This window comes from Triturus cristatus, chromosome 1_2, assembly GCF_964204655.1.
Source record: "Triturus cristatus chromosome 1_2, aTriCri1.1, whole genome shotgun sequence".
Taxonomy (NCBI): domain Eukaryota; kingdom Metazoa; phylum Chordata; class Amphibia; order Caudata; family Salamandridae; genus Triturus; species Triturus cristatus.
Genome location: NC_140580.1, coordinates 890,007,485 through 890,019,594, shown reverse-complemented (window position 1 = coordinate 890,019,594; position 12,110 = coordinate 890,007,485). Strand labels below are relative to the sequence as shown.

General features: G+C 45.5%; 1 protein-coding gene across 1 annotated transcript in view; it reads left to right on the top strand.

Moving 5' to 3' along the window:
- LOC146868232 (ATPase family AAA domain-containing protein 3-A) overlaps positions 1-12,110 on the top strand; it is a 347,678-nt gene that overhangs the window by 135,036 nt on the left and 200,532 nt on the right. Inside the window, exons 8-9 of the mRNA XM_085609537.1 lie at positions 10,205-10,360; positions 11,815-11,871. Coding sequence (XP_085465663.1) covers positions 10,205-10,360; positions 11,815-11,871 — 213 coding nt within the window. The remainder of the gene's footprint in view (positions 1-10,204; positions 10,361-11,814; positions 11,872-12,110) is intronic.

Below are 12,110 nucleotides of genomic sequence, written 5' to 3'. Positions count from 1 at the left end.
CCCGGATTCCCCATAAGAGCTTTTGGTAAGTTAGTGTAAGACTCTCATGAAGAATGACATGGGAAGCACAGCGCGCTCCTCATCGTACAGGAATTCCCAAGCATAGAAGAAAGGCTGCAAAAGAACTCACCGCCTTCTAGGAACACTCTTCAATGGAACGAGTGGGGCCAGTGGCACCCTTACCCGACCTCAGGAACCAGGAGACAGCCAGCTAGGACCACAACTCCGGCGGAATAATCGGCAGCGTTTCTTCCTGCTGCCTCGCCATATCACCGCTTCCGCATCACGTGGGTTGTGGTGATCGGCGTCAGGCGGCGTGCCGAGGCTGCCGGCAAATGTAGTTTTCCCTGCCTTAGCGCCTGCCAGCGTGAACGGAGCTGCCGTGACCCCTGACACTTCCCTTACCTGCAGAGAGAATTGAAGGAAATCAACATTACTCTTCCGTAGTCTAGACTGATCTTTCCCTGCTTATGGCAGCAAGGTGCTCTATGTAAGACTGCTTTTTCTGTCCTTTCTTCTTAATGACCTTTCCCACGTGTCCTTTAGGAGTGGTATATCATGCCACACTCTATCCTGAACTCGCCATTTCTATTGGCTTGGAGAAAGGAGGCAATAGCACTTTGGCTGCCCTTTTTAAAAGAGAACTCCACCATCACCTCACAGTTTGAGATATCCTTAATGGCATCACTCTGAGTCATGTAGCTTCTCTGCCTCGCTCCATTCTCTCTTGATAATCGGGTGGACTACAATAACATACCAGCTTCCCCCCCCCCAAACTCCTCTTCGCCTCTGACTCTGCTACTTCCATCTGCCAGTGGCTTCTTTCCTGGCATCGGTTATCTCTAGCTACCAGCCTTGCTCCACTTTGGCAGCTGTCATTTGGCTGACAAAGGCCTCAACAACTCTTTCTGATTCAAGACAGGTGTTATTTAGGGTAGTGTCCTTCATTCCGTTCTCCGGATATATGGCTCATGCGTCTTATGAGGTTCCTGTGAGTCTTGCTCAGTGGTAAAATTTGTTGCCTCAAAAGTCTAGGCTGATGTAGATTCTTTTTGTTCTTAGTCTGAGGAGATCCCCTGGTTTGGGTCCAAGAATTACATAATATTGCCACTTGTGGTGCATTTACTGCTGACCGTCTTCTATATCTGTCAAAGAAGCCTTGATTAAGCCATCGGAGGTCCTGGAATTGTCCCTAGCTTGGCTGAAAATAAAACCAACATTTTAACCAAGGCCCTGCAGATACACAGATCTATGTCAGATTCCCATTGCCTTTCAGTGAGACATTGTTGGACTTTGTCAGGTAAGTCTTGAATAGACCAGCTTCTGTAGAAGCCCTCCGCTGTGAGGTGGCTTGACATCGAGTGGCCCCCGTGACCTGACATTCTTTTCCTGTTATCTACGGACATATAGCTTGGGGCTGCAGGCTCCCCATTAGGTGTCAGTGCTGGTCCTTCCCCACTTACCGTAGCCAACAGGGAGTTTTGTGGATCGAATTGATGGGAAAGAAATTGTTTCCTTGCGGAGTCTATCTCTTTTTTCTTCTTGTGCAAACATGCCTGGTGGCGTATTATTCCCACATTATATGGTAGATCACACGGCTGCTGGCTTCTATCTTGCTGCAGCATGTAAGGTGCCACATCGCTGAAGTGGTTAATGATGGTTTTGTGTTAGCTAGACTACTACTTCAGGCTGTTCTTGACACCATTGATTTGCTTGCCACTTTTACGGGCTCCTCAGTGGTCCTTGGTAGATTTGCATAGCTTGGCACCTTAGATTTTATGGAGATTATCAGCTAAATGTGCTAGGTGCAATCTTTGGTTTTCTTCTCTTTGGCAAGTAGATATCCTTAGTTTTAGACAATGCAATTAGGGGCTGCGCAGATGTATGTTCTGTGAATATTCCATCAGTTGCAAGCGTATCCTGGTGGATGGCGGAGACTGGATGTTTTAAGGACTGTGGCATAACCAGTGTCACCAACACCCCTATTCAGATCAGTAGCTCTTGCTTTCCCGTGGCTGCGAGAGGCATGATGCTCTCCATGCCACTGGAATCAAGCTATCCTGGCTGAAGAGGGGCGAAACCCCGAAACCGGTCCTAGGATACTTGTTTCCAGTCCAGGGAGGACCTGGCTTGGCGGTTCGAGCTGGACTGTTCCCATGAGGCACAGGGTCAAGAATGATTTGCATATGGCTGGGTTCAAACTGGAACGGCATGGTGAGCAAAAAAGCAATGGATTCAGGCCCAGATCTCTGTACTGGGGTGAATGTATGACATTGTTCTGCATTCTGTCCATTAACTGTTGTTTTTGCTCTTCTCTTGGCACCTTAACCAGACACAACAGTTTTCATCGTTGCCATATCCAGCTTACTCTGTAAGACTTTATTGATTGCCTGCTTGTGGAGTTAGCGTGGAAGGCTAATTGCGTTCTTATTAATGGTGTTGTTTGGACCAAGTATGTACAGTGGTTTACTCCACTGCAATGCGCACTTGTTGTGTTGTCTCTCTTTGGAACAGATTATGGCTAGCTCTTGAGTGATTAGTTGAGCTTTATGTTGGGTATCTCTGCTAAAGAGCTCTTCTTCCTAGAAGGCTCTCCAGTGCTCCATGGTTAGGTTTTGCCCAATGGTTGGATGTATTTGGTGTTGTGGTCTCTGGTTTCATGGCCTTTAGTGGATAGTCTTTAGGTCCTACTGTGATTGTTAATTTGATTTGCGAGTCATCTGTTTTGTGGACAAAGGAGGGTGCTTGCTTTGATCGACTTTACTAGTTACTAAATGCATGTGTCTTTTAGTAGGATCTCAAGTGATCTCTGTCGGGATCCCATTAGAAATGAAACTTTAAAATTCTTTAGAATGCGCTCAGTTTGCCTAATTGTTTACTTATTTGAAAGATTTATAAAGCGCATGGCTACCAATCACGTTTTCCCCGCGCTAATCTCCTTAGTAGACCTAACAAGCCCTCAATCCAGGGACTAGTGCGAAGGAAGGGATGGAAACAGCCAAGTTTTAAGAGTTTTGCGTAGTGGTGTGAGTAAATTGCAGGTTCCTAAATAATGGTGAAGGATATTCCATAGTTTAGTTCCCAGAAAAGCAAATGACCAACCTCCATGATGGGTTGTTTTAATTCTGGGGACCTTCTCTGCTCAAATGTTCTGTCTTTTGTGTTGAGAGGGAGTGACTCAATTCTTCTTCTCATAGTAGTTTAACTTGTTTTTGGGCCATTGGTGCTTGATTTCCTGCCACCTTTGGCTTTCAGTGACTTGAACTAGGTTGTGGTTCTCCAGGCAGCTACTTTTTTTTTTTTAACCTTTATTTTTTATTTTCATATAAAACAACTTTCCAGCTGTAATGGGAAGAACCACAGTGTACATCAAGTAGGTAAGGAAACATTGCCCCACAATGTAAAGGTCAGTCCCATACAGTGCCCAAGGAGAGAAGAGCAGGCGCACAACATAGCCCATCAGAAACCCACCCAAACCCCACCTGGGGGCCCACTCCAGCAAGGGCTACTGTTCGGAGTCTTCACTGTCTCCACTGTTCGAGTCAAAATCGGGGGCCAAGAACCTGTCACCTAGATCACACCACACAAAGATGTAATCTCCAACCTTATTATCCCTCCTGCTAAGTTTCATATGAATCTCTTCAACCAGTATCCATTCCGCCATGTCTTTTTGCCAGTAGTCTACCTCCGGAGCATGCTGTCCCATGCAGGTGATGGCCACCCTGCGCCTAGCAAGAACCAGCACCAGCTGCAAGAATTTATATGCCATCTTGTGGACTTTAAGTCTCCTAATATCCCCCCAATAGACAGAATTGCGGTGTTATAGTGGCCTGTATAGAAGTAACTCCTGTGAGTACACCTACCACCGGACTCCAAAAATCCTGCAATCATCGGCAACCCCAGGCCAGGTGAAGGAAGCCAGCCCCCTGAAATCCACACCCCCAGGCAGCAACTTAAGGTAAGAGTGGGCCTGATTGATAATTTCTTTGCTGAACCTGTAGTGGCAGCTGCTGGGGTGCTATCTTTCCTATTGTTGGTATATGGAGTAGCTGCCTTTGGGAGCATGGTTAAGTCCTGTCTGCACCTTGGTGTTCTCTTTCAGATGTGATTGATGAGGTTTCCTCAGTTTGATCAGTTGCTAGGATCAGAAGCTTTGCTCAGATGGTCGTCCTACCAGTCTACATAGTTCGGCCCTTTTCATGCTTGGATTGCAGCGGCGTCGAATGCTTGGTCCTTTAGTTGATGAACTACCTTTGCTGAGTATGTTCTTGCAAGACTCTCCTGTTGACCTCCCACATGGGGTTCCCTGGCACGGTCGAATGCTCCTTTTTTCAGACTCCCTACATTTTTGTTGGCTGAGGGCCTTAACATCCTTCTACTTCTCTCCCCACTATGTACCTTGGTAGGGTCTGTTTGACCCCGCGTGTAAGTGGTGTTCTGTTCTTCTCTCATCTGTGTGTAGCTAATATGTTAACAATTTTGTGCTTCTTACATATTTCTCCTCTGCACTCTGCTCCAAAAATATACCGCTCAGATGAACGAAAATGACTTAAACATCCAACTGACATCACACATTTCTGAAATTTACGTTGATATTCTTAATTTATTTCTCTGCAGACTAAAAACTGACTACACTGCTGAGGTGTTGTATGAGGAGGAGAAAATGTCAGTTTGTGATTCTGCATAGTTAAGCAAGACCTGATTTACCTTTACCCTTTGGCACCTCTAGTAGCGGAAGTGTTTGTGTTTGTCGAGCCCTTAGGTGTCTGCAGACCATTTAGTGGTCTTTCTTTCCTTTATTCATCTAAAAAGAAAGGGAAACTACTATAATAGAAGTTAATGCAATTTAGATGTTTGGTTAAAAGGGTATTTTTATAGTCTATATCTTTACTGTGTTTGGTCCTTGTAAGAAGTGGATATCTTTAGATGTCAGTTGAGGCAAATGTTTCCTATGTTCTTTTGTGTTATCTGCAAGAACATGCGCTTGATTGTTGCCCTGAGCTCTGCTGTTTGTTATTATTTCAAGCTTGGACTTATGGGGTTGATGGGCTTCCTGGGTCCCTCTGACCCGTTCTTGTCTCTCCACAGGCCCCCTTCTGGGGTATTGATGTGGCATTGATCCAAGAAGTGAGAAATCTACAGGTAGAAGTATCCTTCAAAAAACATAAATTACCTTCTGTTGTAATGTTCCTGGTGGATGCTCTATCTACCTGCAGGTTCTTCATCTACTGTCTGCCTTCCTATTCTGAGGATTGTGTTTAAAAAAAAATATGATCACACATCGATTTTTGCATTATGATTCTGTGTTCTTCAGTCTCATCTTTGCCTGAAATGGCATGCAAAAATGGTCTGGAACTGATGTTCAGACACTGGGGTGGTGTGATGTATGGCTGCATGACACCACGTCCAGGGTGGCACTGGAGTAGAGTTGGAGCCATGGCACAACCTAGTGGAGTAGGAAAGCTATTTCAACTTTCTGGGCCCAGTCTGTTCTGTTAAGAAAATGCAAGAGGTGAGGAATCTGCAGAAAGCTGAAGTACACCAGAAGCACTGTTAACCAAGATAAGAAATATATTCGTCTAGTTCTTTGAGGAACAACCCTACAATAAACTTCCTTGGGCTACTAGGCCTGCCTCTGAGAAGGCCAAGTGACCTAGTATGGGGTGCTCCAGAATTAGAACAGGCTGTCCAAGGTATCATGGCACTGTGGGTATTACCTAGAAAGATAATAGCCCGTTTGTGCGATGCTTGAGAGAGGTCCATGACCTCCTCAGACATGTCTAACTTTTTCATCAAGGTTTCTGTGACGTCCATGCCCAATCAGTCCCTTTCTTGAGATATTTGAAACATGAAATTCTGGTGTCTTCTTTGGTGTGAGAGCCACCTTTATCGCCAACAATGGTCAGTGACACTCAGCCTGTGGGCATTTCTGCACCTCCTTGTCCAGCAGTTTTGTCAAACTGCTGATCACCTAATCGAGCACCTTTTCAGCTGCAACTTCCTCTTAAGCTTTTCCGGTCCCAGCATATCTGAAGAGCAGATCGGGTCTTGCTAGAAGAGAGAAACTTGATGGGGGCGAGTTTGTCACCAGAAGCACTTTTTCTTTTTCCGCCAGCCTAGCCGCATGTTTGAGAGTAGGGCTACTCTCCGCTTGTCAAAGACATCTAGATCAGCTAGGGAGAATATCTCTTCGAAGCCATAACCGGCCTTGGTACTTGTAGTTAATGTGGTTCAGGGGCCCTCCAGACTGTAATGTCTACTTTCCTCAAGAAGGGAGGCTCTAGATTGCGGGCTGTGGACTGCCACCTGCCATCATTAACAATTGACGTCCCATGGGTTCAATGGCTTTTTACACTGCCTTCTTGACAGACAAAAACAGTTGCCTATTGCCTTGCTATGTTAAGTATATTTTCGATTAATCCTGCATATTTGTGCTTTTTTTGATTTTGTTACAGCACAAATGAAGCTGCGGGCTAAAGGCACCTGTTTAGTAGACTAACCATTGTGCTAGACTGCTATGAAACTCAAGGGATGCTACCAGGCTGTACACAATACTTGTATCCACAGCCCTATTCCCTGATCCTGGTCGCTGCTCCCACACATTTCAACCTGGAGACGCCGTCCCGGCACTCCAACCTCGAGGCCCCAGTACTAGCCCCGCCCCGCTCCGCCTCAGTGAGCCTGACCCTCTTTCATTGTTATTGTTGTGTTACTGTGTAACTGTGTCCGCTTTTTATTGTTGTTTTGACGTGTAACTGCCCACTTTCAGTTCTTTTTCTCTCAGCTGCCCGAATTTTCGAAATATTATTTTCTGTCCTGTGCATTGTGTCCACGCCCTAATCAAGCGACTCCCCACCATGCATAATACCCCAGCCAGTTTAGACCGGCCCTACCTGCGCCAATCCCCCCCTCCCCTCACCAACCCCTCCACATCCCATCCCAGGGCTACTTAATGGGGGGGCAGCAGGTGCGCCAAAGGCAAGCCCGCCTGCGCCCGTCCACGGCTGGACTTTGTTTGCCCCCTGGACCCCTAAAGTACACAAATACTCTGCCGAAAAGTTCCGGGCCCTGGAAACCACACTCCACAACAACTGCTGCCTCTCATCACCACTCACAACATAGGGACCATTCACCTGCAACCACTGCCTCTTCGGTGCGACCACCATCACGCCAACCACTGAGGACTACAATTTGCAAGCACGCCATCAAGATCTGGGACACCATCTCCACCCACGCCCCGGACGTAACTTTCATCACTGAGACATGGCTCACACCTGCATCGGCCCACGGCATCGGTACCGCAGCCCCAACCATATACAAGATGAAACACCTATACCGAGCCAACAGACTCGGAGGAGGCATAGCCATCTTACACAAAGAAGCGAACACCTGCACCATCCCCAGCGATGACACCACGCCCACACATGGGATTTTCCAGCTCCACACAGATGCCAAAACCACCCTCAAAGGCACCCTCGCATACAGACAGCCAGGACCATGAACGGGAGTCAGCGACACCGTAGCCGAATTCCTCACCCCCCCGCCATCGAATCTGAACACTACATCTTCCTAGATGACCTCAACCTCCATTTGGATGACCTCTCCGACACCAACACCACTGACCACCTTGAAAGACTAGATAACACCAACCTCAAGCAGATAGTCACTGACCCCACGCACAGAGCAGGACACATGTTGAACACCGTCTTCCCATCCAGCAAAAGGATTAGATACAGCCACACTTATAACTCACCTGAACGACTACACCATCGTGCACTTTACTCTCGCCGGACTACTGCACAATACCCCCATCCGAAACAACGCATCCCACCGCAGTTGGAACAGAGTAACTCTGCAACAGTGGACAGACGCCCTCAGCACCTCCGAGCCTAACACCCCTGCAAACCTGGGTCAGACGGTAGGGAACTTCAACACTTGGATCACAAATGCAGCTAACCAAGTCACCCCCACCAAACCACCCAAGACGCACAACCCAACAAACGAGCCACCTGGTACACACCAGAACTCTGTACGTCAAAACACAAATGCAAACAACTAGAAAGAAGATGGCGTACAAACAAAAGCAACACCGACCGAGTCATATACAAATAAACCCTCAACAACTACCACTGCCGGACCAAAGCAGCAAAGAAGTAAGCCCTCACACGCTGCATTGAAGTCAGCGCCAACAAAACCAAAGAACTCTTCGTCATTGTCGGAGAATTCTCCTACCCCTCGGCCACAGAAAATGCAATCCCTCCTCACAAGAACTCTGCGACTCACCTGTCAACCATTTCCCCAGGAAGATCACAACCATCTACTAATACTTTGAACCCCAACCCTAAGACATCCTCGGCAAACCAGCGAACACAAGCAACAACCACCCACTCACCACCTGGGAACAATTCCGCACACCCACAACCACCACTCTGATGAATTCCATTCACTCAGGAGCACCCACAGACCCTACCCACATCGGATCTTCAACCTCGGAAGCAACAAGATCAGCCACCAACTCACCGCCATCATCTATGCCTCTATCAGCACTAACATCTTCCCCGACGCATGGAAGCATGCAGAAGTCAGGCCTCTCTTCAGAAAAGTGTCTGTAGACCCTAGAGACCTCCAGAACTACCCCCCCCCCCCAATCTCCCTCTTGCCATTCCCTGCCAAAGTCCTGGAAAAGGCCTTCAACACCCAACTCACCAATCATCTGGAAAGTAACAAACTTCTGGATCCATCCCAGCCAGGTTTAAGAGCTAACCACTGCACCAAGACAGCCCTGATAGCAGCAATAGATGACATCTGAGCCCTACTTAACAGAGAAGAAACATCCGCCCTCATCCTCCTGGACCTCTTTGCAGCGTTCATCACCGTCTCCCAGTGCACACTTCTCCAACGCCTCCGTCAGACTGGAATCACAGGCAACGCACTCAGATGCCTGGCATCCTTTCTCACAGGACGCATCCAAAAAGTCAAGTCAGTCTCTTACCCGCCCTTCACCTCACACCCCAAACACACCATCTGTGGAGTACCACAAGGATCATTGTTCAGCGATACCCTCTTCAACATCTACATGACCCCTCTAACAGACATCGTCCGATCACACAACATTAGCATCATCTCATATGCCGACGACACTCAACTCGTCCTCTCTAGCCACAAACCCCACCTAAATCAAGACCAACTTCCACAACTGCATGAAGAACGTCGCAACATGGATGAGAGACAGCTGCCTCAAACTTAACATGGACAACACCAAAGTCCTGTTCTAAGACAGAAACCCCTCCCTGTGGAACAACTCCCGGTGGCCCATGAAGCTCGGACCCACTGTCTCCTCAGCATGTTTTCACATAATCCGCCTGCTCCGAAAGATTTTCAGGTGGCTTCCCATCAGCACCAAGAAAACAGTGACACAGGCTCTCATCACTAGCCAACTACTATGGCAACACACACTACGCCTGCACAACCTCCATACTTTTGCAGCAGCTCCAGACAATCCAGAACACAGCAGCCAGGCTAATCCTCAACCTGCCCAAAAGGTGAAATATATTCATCAATGTTCTTTTGATGAATAAAGTGAATTTTAGTGTCTGTGTGTTCATAAAACATTACATAGGTATATGATAAACAAATATTTTAGCATTAATACAAAACAGGATTTTCTTTTACTAATCGAAGCGAGCAAATGCATTGAAGTTAATTGGCTTCAGTTCAAAAGTCTGTGTGTCACCCATGAAAACAATAAATGTAAACTGTCTTCTTAAGGATAATCCAAATTTTGGCAAACATGATGGCATATTTCCTTAAAACTTAACACATAATATCCCTTAAAACCACCGGCCCATCCAGTGGCAAGTTAAGCCAAAGATAGAGAATTTGCTCTTACCAAGTGAGTGAATGATGGGAAAATAAAAAAATGCTGCCCCTGCTGGTCTTTACTTTAGGACATGAGGCAATTTCTTTTTTTTTACCACCAAGAATGAAGAACCACACGTTTAGGTTAAGAAAACTGAATTTCGAGGTTTGTGGCCTAAAAGGTTCCATTATTTTCAGTAATTGTCCTCATCATGCTCCACTTTTCCTCAAAATGCAACAGAGTTTGGTAGTCTGAGAGATTGAGGTCTTGGTTGTGCTGCACATTCATCAGAATTGTTACATTTGTGAGGTTTTTTTAGTTAACCTGTTATGTGGTTTTTCACAGGTGGCAGGATTGACACTGCTGGCAGTGGGAGTGTATACAGCCAAGAATGCTACAGGCGTGGCAGGGCGCTTTATTGAGGCACGGCTGGGCAAGCCCTCGCTCGTGAGGGAAACGTCAAGACTGACTGCACTGGAGGCTGTGAAGCACCCAATTAAGGTAAAAGTAGTCTGTATTTAGGCATTGGTCAAATAATAGGTATAAAAAAGATGGTTTTAGCTCATGACATTTTTTTTTTTTAGGATAACCACTGACTATGTAAATTAGTTATTTCATGTACATTGTTAAAATTGTATCTTGTTTGGCTATTTTTACATTTTTGCATGGATCTGAGATACTGTGTTGAACAGCTATGATTTTGGAGGTTTCTGGTGGAAGGAAGCCCATTGATTATGTTTTTATTGGCAGGGTAAGGACATGTCCGAAGAGACACTTATGGGGTACTTACGGGACAATTTGATTTCGAAATGACTAGTGGGTGGTATGAGACTGGAGTCACCTCTGAATGCTATAACCTTTTTCTTTTGTTCAGAAACAGCAAAATGAATTTGCCAACATATACCTTTGTTGCCTTCCATAAACAAATGACTGTTTTGTACAGCTTGTTACTCTGTACATCATTTCTAGCTGAAGATTTTCTAATGTCACGATAATAAAAAATAAATAAAAATGTATTTCTGCTGTGTGTTACAGAAGGTTAACATGTAGCAGATCTCCAAACTTCACCAACAGGCCCCTTCTTTTTGTTTGCTGTTATGCGTACTTAAATATCTGTCAGTTGTTCATTGAAGCACAGTTGGCTCCTTAGTTTTATGATGATTCAGTATGTGGATATTCATTCTGCCCAGCAACTGATGCAGTCATACTAAGCCTTTAAGGCCACTAAATGTAGTGGTGCAGTGCTTTTTCAGCTTCATGTCTATATAGCTTAAAGTTGGGCATCAATATGCATTTAAGCGCTTCCAATGTTATAAGGAAATTAAAGTAGTAGGTGATAACTTGATTGAAACTATGAATAGAACTCTGATTTTCCGAACCAAAGTGGTCAATATATCCACCATGCAATGTCCCAGTCCCAAAATTAGTGCAGTAAGAAATTCCCTTGTTTGTGTATGCACCATACTACATTGTTTATCATTATCGGAAACTTTTTTCAGTTTTGTAAGCAGATTATTGAAATTTGAACCTGCCACTTCCATTTCTCTGCCATTGTTCTTTCATGCCTCTCACAAGGGTGGATTAGTTCACTTTCCAAGCCCCCTGTTGTCCACAGGGTCCATAAAGACTACCCTCATGAGAGAATTGCATATTTCTCTTATATTTTACTTTGCATGATGTCCTTTTCTTTGATAGGCTGGGCAAATATATAGGTCTCTACATAAGTCATTTTCAATTTCTTGGCAGAGTCGATGATAATGTAGTGAAAAGTTTCAGAGTTATTTTTGACAGTCGTTATAAGCTCACCCTGATGTGCTGAGACATCGCACAAGAAAGGCATGAGCTGTGATTGCCAATTCCTCAAAAGAATCTAGGGATCCGAGGAGAATTTGATTGTAAACTTGTGGTTGAAGTTTAGTCATAATGATCTTAATGTCTGTTTTTTCTCTACCTAGGTTAGCAAGCGACTCCTCAGCAAACCTCTTGACGCGTTGGAGGGAGTGGTCCTCAGTGTGAGTATTCACCATTCCATGCTACTCGTAAATGTGAATCATGGATGAGATGTACCAGTGATTAGTAGGAGCATAATCATCACTGTTGTCACTACAAGGTACATTTAATAGATTCATAGAAAGTCTTTCATATGCCCATCAGTTTCTCTTGTGTTACCTGGATACCTTGGTCTTCAGCATTATGTTCCGTCGTGTTGATTTGGGTAGTGCTCATTACTGTTATTTTGGCATTGTAGTGC